This window comes from Haemorhous mexicanus, chromosome 2 (assembly GCF_027477595.1).
Source record: "Haemorhous mexicanus isolate bHaeMex1 chromosome 2, bHaeMex1.pri, whole genome shotgun sequence".
Lineage (NCBI taxonomy): Eukaryota > Metazoa > Chordata > Aves > Passeriformes > Fringillidae > Haemorhous > Haemorhous mexicanus.
The window spans coordinates 6,298,747-6,315,974 of NC_082342.1; the positions used below are offsets into that span (position 1 = coordinate 6,298,747).

At 37.2% G+C, this 17,228-nt stretch overlaps 1 protein-coding gene across 3 annotated transcripts in view; it reads right to left on the minus strand.

The window, feature by feature from the left end:
* CADM2 (cell adhesion molecule 2) overlaps window positions 1-17,228 on the minus strand; it is a 578,035-nt gene that overhangs the window by 64,181 nt on the left and 496,626 nt on the right. For all 3 annotated transcript variants that reach the window (XM_059872652.1, XM_059872630.1, XM_059872640.1), the window contains one exon: window positions 4,245-4,423. In XM_059872652.1, the coding sequence (XP_059728635.1) occupies window positions 4,245-4,423 (179 nt within the window). The remainder of the gene's footprint in view (window positions 1-4,244; window positions 4,424-17,228) is intronic.

Consider the following 17,228-nt stretch of genomic DNA (forward strand, 5'->3'; position numbering starts at 1 on the left):
GATCAAGTGCCAGGCTTAAACAAACAAAAGAGAATACTTTTCCCTCAAAGCACATTACTAAATTCAGAATCTTGTTGCCACAGGTTACTATGGAAGCTAAGATGACAAATGTTTTGAAATGGGACTGGACAAGCAGGTGGAATATCAGTAATGCTATAGTTAGGAAAGGTGCAGTGGGACTTCTGGTCTTATACATTGTAGAAGATCTAATGAGGTTGTTACTTGGTCTTTCAGTTGCCTTTTTTTGCAAAAAATTGCTTGCTCAAGAAAGAAAATACAAAATGGAGAGGCTGAAGACAAAGGAACATGTCATGACACTTTTTATTCCTCAGAGATCCTAAATTGCTAGCTCAAATGCTTTCCTAGTTAAAATTTGGGCAATAAGAGCTGCCTTGACCATCCACATCAGCTGATTCATGTTCATTTCCACATTGCTCTACCATATAATTGCTGCACAACACATTACAGCTCTGAATATTTCAATTAATTTAATGCCTGGCTGTACATTGGCATATCAGGATACTTCACCAAGGTGCTCTGTTTCAAACAGGGCTGCAAATGATCAAGTGCTGCTGTTTGCACTACGGAGGTTTCTCAATGATGTGGACTTCTGTCACTCACTCCAAGGCAGAGCTGAACTGAGTCTTTGGCAGTGGCACCCAGAGGTTCTGAACTACTCCTCCAAATACAGCAGCTGTGTCCTCAGGTTGATTATGATGGAGCACCTCCTTCCTCCACTCCAGCTAAATCACTGCAGTTATTACGGGAGCTCTGCAAGCAGAGTCTATGTTTTTGGGTTGAGCAACACGAGTTTGACAGTTTGCTCTATTTGCTGGTGATTAATGACTAGTATTTGGACAAAGGTAAACAAAAATTCTTAATAAATTGGAAGAGAGTGAAAATTGCCTGGGGCCCATTACCAAAGAAAGGGTGTAATATATCTAGCCAGAATGTGCACTTCTAAAGCACTAAGCTTGCCAATTAGAATACAGAAATGACAACAGCTACAGGCATTAAAGCCTGTGTTACTGCATGAAACAAATGCTTGAGCAAACTACATGTCTTGCCTTTGTGCTTCTGCCTATAAACTCTGACTTTGTACCCACCTTCCCACTTCACAGAATACTTTTTGACATTTATTATTAACAATAAATGTTAAGAAAAAGGAAATTAGCAGTCACATTGATTCAGCAAAGCAGCATGAGCATATTTAATAGCCCAAGCCTTTAACCTTTTTCAAATATATTCAATATCTCTGAAGTCTGGTTTCTTTAATTATACAAAAAAATCTAAAAATAATTTTTATGTTTTTAGATACTAATTGCATTGGACAGATTTCCATTCATCTGCTTACAGCAATATTTATTTTCTCTGCCATCAGTTAACATCAAAACAGCATTACCTCATCATCACCACTCACAGTGGAAAAAATACTACTCTTCTGTATAATTTTGTGTTTAGATCGGTCCAGTTAGAGGCATGAGACACTCTTTGCTTGGTATGTATAATTAATATGCATAAATACTTTGATTACACCTAATCTCTAATTAGGATAAACTATATTTTCCATTTTTGGTCAGTGTTCTCTCTACTCTAAAACTGCCTAAACCTTCTCTGAGGTAGGAAGATAACTTAAAAAATTGAGAGAATTAGTAGATTGAGTATCACTGCAAGGAGGATTTCTTAGGGGGAGACAAAAATAAAAGAGACAAGCCAGATGAAGCTCTTACACCATTAACACACACAAAGAGATAAAAATCTGTTGAAGGGGAAAAAAAAAAAGAATAAAATGTATGGAAATCACAGTACATATAAGAAAAGGAAAGCTGTGAATCATGTTGCCCTTCCCTGCCTCTGCAGAGGATACCTTCTACTGATGTCCCCTGTTTCCTCACACAAGCTCCTGTGGGAAATCCAGCACGTACCTTGTCTTAGAAACCTGATATTTTAAGGTAAGAAGTCATATGATTAATGAGCTCTAACAAAGGAGTAGGACAAAAAATTACGTCAACACGTAAAGCACAGGGGAAGGGATGAGAAATCAAAGGATGCTTCCAGATATATTTAGGAAGATAAAAAATACATCCTCTATTAAACTGAAGGATGCATCTCAGAAAATGATAAAAAGTAGGTTTTCTAGCCCCCAGAGAGAGAGAGAGGAAAAATATTGTACAATTTTAGGAGGATTATGGTTCACTAGAGACATTCATGAATGTAATGAGCTAAAGAAGGGGTAAGGCTGCTTAAATTTATCTATACAAGGGATTGTGCTATTTGATAAAATAGTTGTGTCAGTCTCCTTTTTACTTAAAATTAACCTTACAGCTCTGAACCCCAGTAAGTTGTTAAGTACTGAACATCATCTCATGCTCTGTCACAGAACTCTGATTGTTTCAGAAAGCTGGGAAGCACCTGACATTTATCTTCTCTAGTTCCAGCGCTGAAATCGCAGAAATGCAATTAGGAAAACTTGGGTACTCATAACAGAAAAGGTCAGCAATGAGCAAGCTAAACCTGATAACATGCCTAATGTGCTGCCAAACATAACAGAATGCCTCCCTGATAATGAATGATTTTACAGACTGCCAGGAAGTTGATGCAAGATAATCAGACCACCAGGGGACACACCACTGTGTGCAAGACTGGGAACAGTGAAATATTCTTTGACAGAGTTCTATTGCAGAGTCACTGCTGATGGAAAAAGATCCCCCATTATAAAAGGCCATATTTTCAGAAATAATGACATAAATAAATTGGGCAGAAAACACAAATGACAGAAGTTTCAACACATGGTAAGTGCAGACGCCATTACCTCATCAAAGGCAGAGCACTTTGTGCCTGCAGCCAACAACCACCACACCACTGCCTCTGGGATGCAAGAGACATTTTTTTCTTTTCCTCTTCTTGTAGCAGAAAATGTAAATTGAGGTTAAAGGGTTTAGTTTTTCTGTTTGTCTTTAACACAGAAATACTCACACAGCGGTACAGGCTCTGTGTTCCTCATGCAAAGGTCTCCTCCTTATTTGTGTCACTAATCCTACATAAACTAATGGTGAACTTTAAGAAAAATGAAAAGCAACTTAAGTGTTTCTTTTGATAAATGATGTTTCATCAACAGTGCCAATAAATATCTCATTACTGAAAGCAGCACTTACTAGAAATTTTACGCCAAATACCTAGAGGCAGGTAAACCTGTAGTGAAAAATGTTTCTGATACCTTACAACCACCAATTAAATGTATACTTGTTGTAACTGAGTTCATCATGAGCAAATAAAATCTACATAATTGTCTTGTCTATTTAAAAACTGAAATTTACATTAGATTTTTTTCATTTTATTTTGCCATAGTTAAAAGAAATTGCATTTAAAAAATAGAGGGAAAAAGTACCATCATGAGCTACAGTGAAGGTTCTGCTTCTATATTTTCTTATATTAAAATTTAAATTATGGAAATCATGATCTTCCAGGAATTACCTGTGATAAGAGAATATCATGTTTTGAGACCCCTAGATCTGAACTGCCAGGCTATATTAAAGGCAAATGCTAATTTTATATTCTGGTTTCCCCTACAGCTGAGTTATAGCAATCTATTTTTGGATCAATGTGGAAGGCAGCTTGTTTTTTCACATGACACATATTGTTTCCTAATTTATTAGGAGGAAAAAAAAATGCAATTCAATTTGAACTTTCCTATCTTTCCATTTTATTGGAAGTAGTTCAATGCATTTAGGACATGACACAGTTTTGAGGTCTGACTGTAATGATGGGCCTGGTGATATCAGGTAACTTTTATGAGATGAATATTTTCAGTAGCAGGCTGTAACTTTTGTGAAGTATCCAATGTCCTGTCTTTGGTGGTCTATAAAAAGCTAAGCAGAAAACCTCAAGCACACATCTGTCTCTTATTTCTCTTCATACAACCTTTTGTAAAAAGCTTTATCTGAGCTGGGCCTGAGGCAAGTATTTATGAAAAAGTACCCACACATTGCAAAACATTTTTACAGGTGCTTACTTAGCAAAAAGTTCACAGCAGAAGTGAATACATTTTGTTTAAACTGTAAGAAGAGAGGCATGCCAATAAAAGAAAGACAACACACTCCCCACAGCTAGACCATAGCATCAATAAAAGTCCAATTACACATCCAAATTTTCTTGCTATTCTTTCCATAATGACCATAAGAACCTGATTGTATCAGCTGGAAATGTTAAATATGCAGAGGATGCACTAAGGAGAGCACACTCACCATGTACTATCAGGACATATTCTGTGCTGTTTCGGCCAATGGGATTTTTTGCTTCACATCGATATGTGCCATTGTCTGTTTTGTTTAGGAAGCTGATGCTTAGAACCCTGCCATTGACAACCATTCTCTCTGGATCTGGTAGTTCTCCACCGTCCTTTGTCCACAGTACTGGTTCTGGCCTGTTGGATCAAAGTGTGGCATTTATTTAGACACATGAAACACGTATATGCAACACGTACATCAGAAATAACACCATCAGCAACTTATGAATAGTCACCTACCACCCCAAGAATGTTTGAATTACTGGATCTAATGAACTGTTACTGTTACAACCTTACCATACTGGATGTGAACTGCTAAAGAAAGTGAAAGAACAAGCAGAGAAATAAGAAAGAAGATAAATAAAAAAGGAAGCAGAATGGTACTGCAACAGGCTAAGATCTTTCCTAAATTAAAAAAAATAGTTCTTGTGAGGTTTTAGGGCCCACAGGTGCTTGGCAAGGTAAGTGCAAATAGGATGATGTGAGTGTAAGTGGTTTGAAAATGGATTCTTAAATTACTTAGGCCATTCACATTCACGAGTGAACTTGAAGGCACTGAGGATTTTTCCTGAACCGGGTGTATCAGTCCCAAAGTAGCACGTGTTACACACAACCAAGATTGTTTCTCTTGCTGCATTGTGTCACAGCCCATCCCTTTCCCCACCTTTTCTTCATCCTTCCCTTAAATAACTCCTTCTTTCACATCACAAGCAATGTAAGATTTAACTTGAAATCCTCGATTTTCTTCTCTTGTGAAACCTTTCCTCTTTTGCCTGATGCACTCACATCAATAGCCAAAGGCAATGTCCTGGCAGTGCTGACCCCCTAGGCAAGGTAAGGGCGCCACAAAGAAGGAAACTGGCAGTCCTGAAGGTTCACACACACCTCCCCTCTGACAAGGCAGATCAAACTCCTTCCTAGAGACTCTCAAGAAGCTCCACAGCCCATGAGATCTGCCTAGCAGCCAGCAGGATGTATTTATTACTGGCACAGCATTTACTTGAACATAACAAGGTATACTTTCAAATTTACATGAGGGAAATCACCACGAAGACAGGACTGTAACTGAGAATGAAAGGTTGGTTTGCTGAATCTTTTCTGTGTAAAAGGAGCAGCCAGAATACCTCAGGCCCTTTCACACCAGTCACTTCAGCAGCATATTCACAGCCTGGGAATTCTATTTTACCTTGCTTGTAGCTTTATGCAGCATAAGCCACATATCAATCTCCACCCAAACATGCCAGTTGTGTGACTCAGTAATAAACCAAAATATAATACACTATTATAAAATTAGCAGTTGCCAGGTTAGTCACTAGTAGCACTCCAGAAACACTTAATTTCACTAATTTGAAGCAGGTGCTTAAGGCCTATTAGATATAAGAAGTGCTAACAAAAAGAATTAAACCTAAATATTTAAGGAGAAATGTTTAGCCAAAGTGTGGCGTCATAAAAAGAAAAATAGTTCTAATGGGTGTAATGACATGATTTTGAGTTAGGCAACACATGTAAACAGAGAGAATTTTTTCTGAAATGTACTTCTATGAAATTCAAAGTAGTCTTTAAAGAAAAATATTTATTCTGAAATATAATAAATTTACACAAATTTTAGTAATATTTTGGATGGCACCCTGTTAAAGTATTGTCAAACTTAGTACTTAGACTGGCTATACTCCAAAATTTTGATTTTATTCCAGAAAATCATATGCTCAGAGAATGAAAGCAAGGATTAAGAGCTGATAGTGTGATGGGCCTTATTTATGCCTTACCATAAATATGTCTTAATCCTCTTCCTAAGCTCGTTTTTATTAACTGGTATCCATGCACACGTGGTACACAATGCACACACTTTCTGGTTAATGCAAGCAGGGAATCCAGATGTCCATGCTGGTGTAGAAACATTGCCCTACAGAGTTCCCAGCATTAAGAGGTGATTTGCTGTGATATTTTAAGGTGGATTTGTTCAATTTTCCAGCCAACTCCACACTGTTTCCCATTTACCAGCTTACTGTGGCTCTGCAATCCCAGGAGTGGGGACTCTGAAACACTTAGGCTACAATGTGCCCTATTACCTGCATAAATGGCATGTTAAAGCAACTTCTGTGCAGCTGTAATTTATGGAACTCAGGTTTTAAATTGAAACTAGATGGCATATCCTAGGGGAAAACCTATAGGATAACAAATAAGTATGAAATGGAGCTGTAGATATAAATTATTCAGGGAGCTCTGTCACTTTGTAATACACCAACTCTAGTGTTATACAGAGCACTTAGCTTTGGTTGCAAAATGATGTGTGGCAGAAAAGCCAGGGCTTAGAGAGAGGCAGATCTGCATTCTCTGGGTGTTGGGGAAGCTGCTAATCCAGAGTGAACATTCAGCCATCCTATGCTGTATTTGTGGCAGCAGCAGAGCAATTCCTGGGCAGGAGGCCCAGAGGCAACACATCCTGGTGGTCAGGCACAGCTCTCACTCCACCTCACCACTGCCTAAAGCAGCAATTCTGCCACAGCCACAGAATTAAATTCTGCCTGCACTGCTGGGAAGCTTTGAGACACTTGGTCTACACAATTCACTGGTTAGGCAGAAGTGAGCTAAGAACATGAGACATGCCCATGCACCCAGGCCATCACGCTGCTGTGGTCAGCAGCAGCAGAATGGCTGTTTAAGGGAAGAATGGGAGTACATCCATTCTCCACTGTCCATTCCTCCTGCACTCTGTCAGCAACAGCAATCATCCTGTCAGGGGTGCTGCAGGCAACATCTTTTGATCTCTTTGGTATCCACTTATTATTTAGACCTGTGTCTATGAATGTCTCTAACATCTTTTGGAATCTGCTTATGATGTCCATCAACTATACCTCCTGTAGCAACTAATTCTGGAAGTTTCCTACCTGCCATGCAAAATGGCATTTACTTTTATCTTTCTTTCACTGATCTCCTAGAAGTGGCAATGAATATTGCAGGACATAGTAAGTAGCATTCCTTCCTATTATAACCTTGTTGTAAGTTATGACAGCCTAGAACTTATCAGGCTTGTCTCTCCCCTTTTTCTCTGTTAGAATTTGATACTTTCTGAGATTATCAGTTGGGAAAAAAATTACACAAAAAAAAAGGGAAAGGAATCTTAACTTTAGAACACATTGGGTATTCTTTCATAATTGCCTTAGTACCTTCATTGCCCGAAGGTGAAACCCTGAAACAGCTTTCCTTCCCTGTCACAAGGAACAGACAAGTGTGAATTCTCCACAGTTTATCCTACTGAAATCTGCCCACATCTGCAGACCCAGACAGAGTTTCTTCTCTTACCAAAATTTTGAAAGGGATACTTAGGTTTGACATGCTAAAACACCTGGGAAACACGTACACTCCTAATAATGCACATTTTTCTCTATTGCATACATCCCTAACATTGCAGAATGTAAGCTTTTTTAAAAAACTAATGACTTGTCACAACATTATCAATTCTTATTTGAACTGGAACAAACAGGGATGTTCGTACAAACAGAGCCTTTTGTTTGTGCATTCAGTGAAAGCCTTGGAAAAAAGAACTGGTTTTTAGTACAGAAATCTGAGTTTGTTAACTCTCTTCATGTTGGCTTCAATACCTGACACAGAACCAACAAAATTTGGTATTCTTTTCCAGTCAAAATGAAATGGGATTGAAATGAAGGTATAAAACATTGGTGTGAAGTTCCATAATGATCCCTGTTTTATATTGTGGTACTTTTCTTACAAGTAACTGAACAAAGAAATGGTAAATTCATCAAAACTATTTTCTGGCCTTGAGAGTAGGAAACCTTTTCTTTCAAAAAAAGTCAGAGACAAAGATAGAGGCAAAAAATAAATTAAAAAATGGAATTTTTAGTTTTTTAAATTGGAAAAAAATAAAATAAAAACCACACTCTTGATTAGAAAAGAACACCTAGGCACTGCCTTACCTATACAAGAAGTGTTTACATAATATGAAAGTCAACAAAAATTTGTCTACATTAATATATTTTCTTTTTAGCTGAGGTTTATGAAATGACACAGGAGTATTTTGAGATAGAGACAGAAAATTGCCAATCTCCACCCTTAACTCAAGGACAGTGATGTTTCAGTGTTTTCTTACAATTCTCTTCTCTAGTGATATCTTTATACATAACTATAATAGTTAACTTACCCTCCATTTAAGAATTTTACATATATCTATTGTATTATGTTTTCTTTTTGAACAAAATGAATCTAGGCAATGCAATCCATTTTCACTTGAAACTTTTTGTCTCTATGCATTTTTGTTGCCCTTTTTTAATTTTTGTGCACAGAAAGGTCATGTACAAAGTGTTCTTCACTGAGTGCTTAATAAAAAACACTAGGACAACTTAATGACCCATTATAAAAGCAAAAAATAACCTTTTCTTTTCTATAAGATCATACTCAAAAAGAAAAAAAACCAAACAAAAACCTGACCAACCAAAACAACAACAAAAAGCCCAAAGCCACCTTTTTACATGTCCAATCTCACTGGGGATATTCTCATCCAACTGGGTATCTAGGCAAGAACTTGAGGAACACTAACAAGATAAAAAAAAATTCCTATTTTTGAGTAGGGCTCTCTCCAAGAATACCTTTTAGTTCTTCAAACAGGGGTACACTTGTATTCACTGAAGTCCATAAACGTAAGAGACATAACCTAGTGGAGATGCTCAAATGAGTAGTGGAAAAGGTAGCACAAGATTTAGCAGAGTGTTTCCTGTTGAAAACCTGGTGCAATGTTAGAAGTCATCTAAGGGAATGATTGCTTCATTAGTTTGAAACTTATAGTTCTTTTGTATCAAGAAATTGGATTTTTTAGCTGTGTCAGTTAATCACCCACTTGAAAGTCTAAATCCTAAGGGAACTTCTTGTTTATATAATGTACACACTTTCTTTCAGTCTCAATCTGAGGAGTCATATTGGGATGAGCTGGTTTGGGAGCATTACATCTATCAACATCAATACCCACAGTCTCAAGCCTTTCATAAAAGGCTTGGATAGATGTATTTTATTTTATGAGATATGAACTCTCTGTGATTTTCTAGTTCTGCAAAACCTGAGTGACCTTCACAGAAGGTTTCTGTCACTAGTAGAATTAGTAAAGAATATCCAAAGTATCTTTCATAAAGTTCCCTTATTTTTTTTCAGAAAGAAGCTTTGAACATCTGTATTGACTATCATTATATTTGCCTCTACTTTTCTCTTTTAAGCATTCTCAGCAGTCATAATGTAGCCTAAAAATATTTATAATGTCCTATACTAATGCTTTTTAAATGGCCAAGAATTTGATTATCAAAATCAAATGTGTTAAAAAATGAGGTGTCATCTAAATGAAGATTTCAACTTTTTATACCAAAAAAATTTAACAGAAATTTACATCTATAGAGACAACAGGAACAGCAAGAAGTATTGAAGAAAGCTGCAGTGTATTATGTGAAAAGAGTGCCTAAATAATAAACACAAAGAGGTAAACAAATCTCAAATGGTGCTAATATTCATCATTTACAGGGAACAAAAGAGAACACTAAAAAATAGAAAAAAAAAAAAAAAAAGATAGCAGAAGAGGAAAGCAAGCAGGCAAACAAAGAAACCAAACCAGCTAAAACCCAAACACTTCATTCCTTACCTTTTTTCCAAGACAGATAAAGCCTTTGCTTTGTTCATCACAACTTTACTTAGGTGACAGACCTCCCTGCCTGGATCTTGCTTTGGATAAATCAGGCAGTCCTCTCACCCTTGATGGATTACAGGTGCTAACCATGCTGATATGACAGACTAAATTTGCAGCTGAAAGTCCTTATCCCTCAGCAGACTATGACAGCAACTGATTAAAGTGCATCACGAATCTTTTCAAAGCAAAGATATTTATTCTTCTACCCAAAGATACAAAGTATATCATGTTAGAGGGTAAAAGAGTAGGTTTTCATATTCATATTTCCTCCTATCCACACTAAAATATTTCCTTTCAACTGGTATTAAGGTTCCTTTTAGGTCTAAAACCTTTGCCTATGGGAAGTTGACTGTTCTGTTTCTGCATTAATTCTCCTTTTTTCTGTGTGTGTTTCCTCTCATCCGGCTGATAAGCCATTTCCTTTTATCCTTTAGTACCCTTAGAGTCTAGGGCACCCTTTGACCAAAGGCTTTCCACCTTTAACACAACTGTGCAATGCTGCTGCTCTCTGTCTGGAGAGATTTTCCCAATTGATCATCAAGACATTATAACTTTAACTTCTCTGAAGCTACTTAACTCTAGTTTTTCCCTTTGTTCATATCATGCACCCCCTCCCCTCCCCCTCGCCAAAGAAACCTCAATTTCCTTTGTTAATCATTTTCAAGAAGCCAAGGCAATATCAGATCAATATTCTAAAAAGTGCCTAATCCACATATATATGTGTAGCTTCTTACCTAATTCCAGTATTATTTACAATCTTCTCAGAGAAGTATAAAAACCCTGCTGTGAATAACATTTTGGGGAATGGCTTTCTCATAGTCATGAGACAGATCAACAAGAGAACTTATGTGAAATCAGAAGACAACTTAGCAGTGAATTGCACCAGAAATATCCTTTGTGTTCTACTATTGTAAGCAGCAGGGAGGCTAGGAATGGACAAAAAGATTTTCTAAAAAGGAAAAAAAAAAACAGTAACAAAAAACAAATCAAACAAAAGTTTGTGAGGGAGATGCCATAGGAAGGAGTTGCCATCCTATAACCTGTTCTTCTGGTATTTTGCATAAATCCCACATTTGTCATACACTACATCTGCTGTCAAACTTCTGGTGCCTCTTTTCACCCCCCCCCCCCCATTTTTTTTTTTTTAATTTCTCTGATCTGACCAACTTCCCAAACAAATTGAGCATTTCTGTTCCTTTATTACTTCTCCAGACATTTCTGCATCAGGCAAGCAATTGAGTCCATGAAAGAGAAAATTTGCTGAACTAATAAATTTATATATCTCATCATTTATGAATCTAAAAGCAAAAAATAGAGGAGGAAGACGTTGCCATATTTCAAAACTTTTAAGGCCAGGCCACCACTTAGGAGCAAACAGAACTGAAGAATACTGGTAAACTTATGTATATCATAAAGAAGATGGGTAATCCTCTTTTAAATACACCATCAGGTCAGGGAATAGCCACTGAAGTGTTTTTTTGGTTTTTTTTTCCCCCACAATAAATCTGAAAAAGCGCTGGACATTTCGATGCATTTTCAGTAGTTCAAATCAAAATGACAAGTATTTTGGAACACTTTCAGTAGCCAGCTAATAACCATTCTTTTTCTAATATGTATTTTAAAGTCTGAGGCTCAAAATGTTTTAAGTTCAGAGGAAACACTATAACCTCTACATTTTGTGAACAGCTTTAATAAGAAGTCTGCTTTAAAACCTTGTCTTTTAAAAACAATAGTATGTATGGCTATACTGTTCATTTTATGTCACCAGTTTATAAATAATTTATATTCCTTTTAAATTTTAACCAGGAAAAAAGAAAAATCCTCCACAGAAGTATAACATGTCTTTCAAAAAGATTCCTGAGGCTAAAAATGCAGTAGGAGAGGGGCAAGCCAGTGCAGCAGCAGGAAAGAGAAAAAATAAAAAATAAAATTTAAAAAAATACCTCCAAAAAAAAAACCCAAAAGCAAAAACCAACCAAACAAAAATATCCAAACCACATTAAACAATCTTATGTCATAAATCCTGCCTCACTTTCTGGGGAGCAGAGGCCTTTCAGAAGTGATGGCCACTGTGAACTAACTTGCAATAGCTTAAGGACAAAGCAGTAGGCAACACTTCACAGGAAACATCTGCAGGTTGGCCTGCACTCGGCCACAGATGAGATAAGGTGTTTTCCAATTCCTATAAAGCAGCAAGGATGCTGGTTTTGTATCAGAATTCTTGTACTGAAGGCTGATAGGGGCATACTGCACAATGCTGCACCTGTTCAGGGGGATGCACAATGTTTTATCTGCCATGCAGTCCTTCAGCAGCTCTCACAGGCAATGGATAAGACACACCTAATGACATATCAGTAATTAAAGAAAAGTGACAGACTTGTTTTCAGGAGACTGTGCAAGAAAGTAAGGGGATAGAGACCTCCAGAAGGTGCATCTCCTTTATTGCTGCAGTAGGAGAGAGCAGCAGCAGCAGAACTGTGAAGCTGCCCCCTCATCAGGAGAATAGAAATCCAGCAGAGCCAAGTACCAAACTGATGGCCAGGCAATCTCACATAGGGAAAGAAGTGAGGTCCACTCACAGAAAAACAATAATGCCTTGAAAGCTTCTTTAAAATTCTGGAGCTGAAAGTACTTTGGATCAGCACTGGAGCACATCGATAATATACGCCCTTCCCCTGTTCTGCCTGGGATTGGTGCCATATATTGATGTGCAAATTACAAAGACAAATCCCTTTCAGTCTCATAAGCTAAGACCTACACTCTCAGATAAGAGCAGGGAAGGGAAGAGAGGAGAAACTATATACAGATAAGTGAATATTAAAGAATAATTGTCAAACCTTCCTTTAATATTTTACCACTGTTCCTAAAGGCTTTTTCTTTCCTGTCAGAGTACAGCCGAGATGATAAATGGCATGTAACAATTTTATTCACATGAAAAATTGTTGATTAAATATTGAAATCTCAATAGCCTGGTTTCACTATAATTCTAGCTATATATGTTTCTAATTATGTAGTCAGTATTCAAACAGATAAATCTTTGGGCTTCCTATGCTACTGTTTACACCTTGTTGATTCCTTCTTAACCTTTTAGAGCTATTAAGGAATTAGTAGATTATTCTTTTTCATCAGTTGCAAGTAAAGCATGACTATAAGAAAAAAGAATGATGGAAACTGCCATGGATTAAATGGACAATATCAGGAAAAAAATGTATTTCAAAGACATGCAAATGTCAGCAGTATTAAGATAATATGGTGCTCAAGTGGATGCATCACTATGGCTGCTGAAAATTACTGGGATTAACCAGGAACTATGTTCTTAATGTTAATGAGGTACTGCTGGGGATAGGAATGCTGCAGCAAAGCATAATGATAGGATGTGCACACCTTAGTTACTATGCATGTCATAGAACAGAGGAAAATAACATCTTCTCATCTGGCACATCTTCAGACCTGTTTCTAATGCCGTGTCTCCTCACAGCAGTTTACAAGCATGCTGCATCCCCAGCCAGGGGAGCAAGCACTGAGGAAAACCGTGATTTATCAGAAATAAAAGAGAAAAAAATAGCAGAAAGAGCTTCAGCACCACTGATTTTAAATGCTTTACATTTTCATGTTACAGGATTAAGGTACATTTCCTCAAGATAGCCTGGTTTACATAGGTTATGCTGAAGTGCCACATAGAGATAATGGTTGGGACTTCAAAAAACAAGAAGCAGGCAGTAACTGCTGTCACGCCACATTTTCAGGTCCTTTTTCATTATGTCTGTTGTCATATCCTCAATGCCAATTGAGGTATGAAGGGTATATAATGGAATTAATGAGCAAATATTATTACAAGGTGTTTTTTTTTCCCCTTTGACAAATCCTGATTTTCAACTGCTTAGATATTTCAGGCTGCCACACTGATGGATGTTCACACGCCTAATTTGCACTGTTTTGAATTTGCCTTCACTGTGTCCCAACATTCACAAGAAACTTTGTCTCTGTTATTACAATAAGCCGAGAAATCCCATTTAAGAAATGCCAGCTGCATTTTCTGAGTTAAGGTCAAATGCTTGCTGGCACGAGAATCAAAGAGGAAAATGAAGAGTGGCTGATTCATTTCTGCTTTTTCCATTAAGTAAACAGCTGAAATTCTCATTCACAGTTATTTGCTTGTCCAAATACTACTTGCTTGAAATAATTTGCTGTTGATGTAAGACACAGTCAAGGAAAAGCCTCATTAAACTAAAATTCCTTCCTACACTTGAGGTGCAGTGACAACACCTGAGACCTGATAAAAGCACCAGTGCTGTGTCTTGGATGACAAGCAAGGAGTTCAGAACCAACCCTCATTAACCAAGGTATGCACTTCTTGGCTTTCAATGAATGTAAGAACATCATGAAGTCTGGAAGATGAAGCAAAATATCTTCTTTTCACCAGATAAGAAACCATTAATAACTAGCCGCAGCAATGACATTTCTAAGATCTTCTGTTGAATTATGTCCTCTCAGCAAGTAAATATTTGTTGCTATATACAACAGTTTATAGGAGCACCATAGGAATGAAAATACACCATAAAATTTTTGTACCTCAGTTATTTTTTCACCATTGTCAAAAAAAGCTGATGTTGAGGCACATTGTATTGAACCATAATGAATAATAAAATGTTTTATGCTTTCAAGACAATATAACAATATCCTAACAATAATACACTGTGAACTCGTGAGTATTTGTATTTCAGAGCTAAGTTCTATACCGTGATTTGTGTCAATTTCTTTTGCATTTAAAAATAACTTCTGAAATGGTAATACGATAAAGGGAAAAAGAGACAAAGATTATTTACTTAGAGAAGTTTGTTTTCTTTTCCCAAATGTGTTATTATCTCCAGACAGAGGGGAGTGCTTTAGTTCACACAAACTTCTCTCACACAGAAGATTATTCATTAGTACCTTCATGGTAATAATTTTAGCACTGTAAGGGAGAACTCCTCAAGCTCTCCATGGGCTCCAGCTCCATTAGCATCTAGTCCCAGCAAGCCACAACAGCCTATGTTCAGTGCTTAGCAGAGAAGGAGCAGCTGCACTGAGTCAGACAAAAAGTTCAGCTAGCCCAGTCCCTTATCTCCAACACTAGGGATAAGCAGATGTCTAGGGAATAGGCCAAGCACAGATCTCAGGCATTTCTGATACCAAGCACAGTTTAAAAATACTCTGTAAACCTTAAGGACTTGCTTTTTCATGAATTTAGGCAGTTTTCCCTTGAATTACTGCAAATTTTCACCATCTGTCATATCCATAGACGACAAATTCCCAAAGTTTACCAGCCATTTTATGAAAAATTATGTCCTTGCTTGGCAACAAAGCTGGTTCTTATTAGTTTGACTTACTCTTAAACATTGCCATTTGTAGAGAGAATGAACTAGCAGTCCTTAACAATTGCCTCTGTACCATTTAAAATTTTGGAAACATCTGCAATGTTTCCCTTCTATATCAAATAGGCCCCCACAAGCTGTAATTTATGTGTTCTTCAAGGATTGGTTAAAAAATGTATATGAAATAGACTTTTCCCTCTGCAAAAGGAATTAAAACCCCATGAAAGGTTTTATGTTTGTTTGTTTGTTTGTTTTTTAATTCAAATGTCTGCTAATTCCAGTCCTTTTTATAAATTTTAGTATTTGAGAAGATGTCAGCTCTACAGATCCTGGGATCTCTCCTGAAGCTCTGTTGCCCTGACCTAGCCAGGTGGTTTTAAGCATTATGTTTCCAGTCACAGTTCATAATTCATCAATCTCATCCTTGAATTCCCTTTGAATGCTGGGATAAAACCTTCTGGTCCTGCTGACTTCCTACTGCTCATTTTGCCTGTTTGTTCCAGAACCACCTCCACAGCCCATTTAAATCTTGCTGGTGAGCACCTGAGAAAAGAGGGAGTCAGTCTTTAATGAACCCAGTTTCCTCTGCCACAGAAAACATGGATGTTGCAAATCCATCTGGCTTCTCTGTAAACCTTGATCCTCAGTTAAAAATGTATGGAGAAACTTTCCATTATTTAAGTAGAAAACCCCCCAGCTTTTATTTTCAAGTTTTTTTTCTAGTTATTCCTTTAATATTCCTGCTTTTTTTGGTGGTTTGGCTTACTGAATTTTTATATTTAATCTGCCAATATCTAAGAATTTTCTCTTTCCTTTGGAAAACAATTTCAGCTTTTCAAATTATAGCTTTTGCCATTGTTATTACTTTGATTTCTTCTGTTTAGCCTCACCAACTTCATCTCAAGGGATTCTTCTAGGTGATATGTATTGACCCTGTGGTTCTAAACTCTTTTTTTATTTTTCAAACATAGTCCTCAGGCTGCCTGGAAAGATTTAATTCTCTTAGTTGCCCCTTATAACTCCTTTTTAACAAGATTCTTCATTATTATGTAGTTCCCCTTTTGATGTTGATTACCATATAATTGCCCAGACTTTATTTTTTGCCTCTAGGTGCAAACAGCAAATAAATACTTTTTAAAGAATGAGCTGAATGAAAATGGTGCAGAGAGCTCCCTCAGTCTGTGCTACTCTTTAGAAGATTCTAGAAATTGTGTGTATGACGTAGAAAGGTAGGTTAGGGATATTTGAGAGCAATAGAAAGTAAAAACAAAACAAAAAAACAAACTAAACCCCCACAAACAAACAAACCCAAGAAAAAAATCATAATCAAAAAGCAGTAATAAGTAGAAATACTGATCTGTCTCCCACTTGCATCCCTCATATCACAGAGTATCACAGTCCTTCCCACCAGCACTTCTTAACCCTTGATAAACCTTTACAATTCCATCTTACAAGTGACCAAACCAGTGTTTCTAAGCAGGAATAAACCGACACAATGGGAAGAGGTGATCCAGGTGCAGGAGCAGGGGTTGTCCTGCAGCCCCTGGAGGAAAATACTCTGGAGCAGCATTTTCCTGCGCAAGACTGCAAATCTCAGACTCAGTCTTTCCTCAGCTCTTAAATAATGTAAGTTTTGGAAACAGTTTACCATGGTGCTTAGAAGAGTATGGATGTGGAAATTTTTAAGCAACCAAACTCAGGTCTGAGAAATCTCCAAGATCTTCCTTGCAATGCACAGACTAGCTCAGTCAAACAATGAATAATTTGTTACACTAATAATAAATTAACCCAATCTATTACTTCTCTTACCTGTTTACTGTCATGCCTGTCAGAACCACAAACACTTTTATCTTGTCATTGTCATTTTTTCTGAGGTTCTGCTCATCAAAGCGCAGTGTTAAGCTCC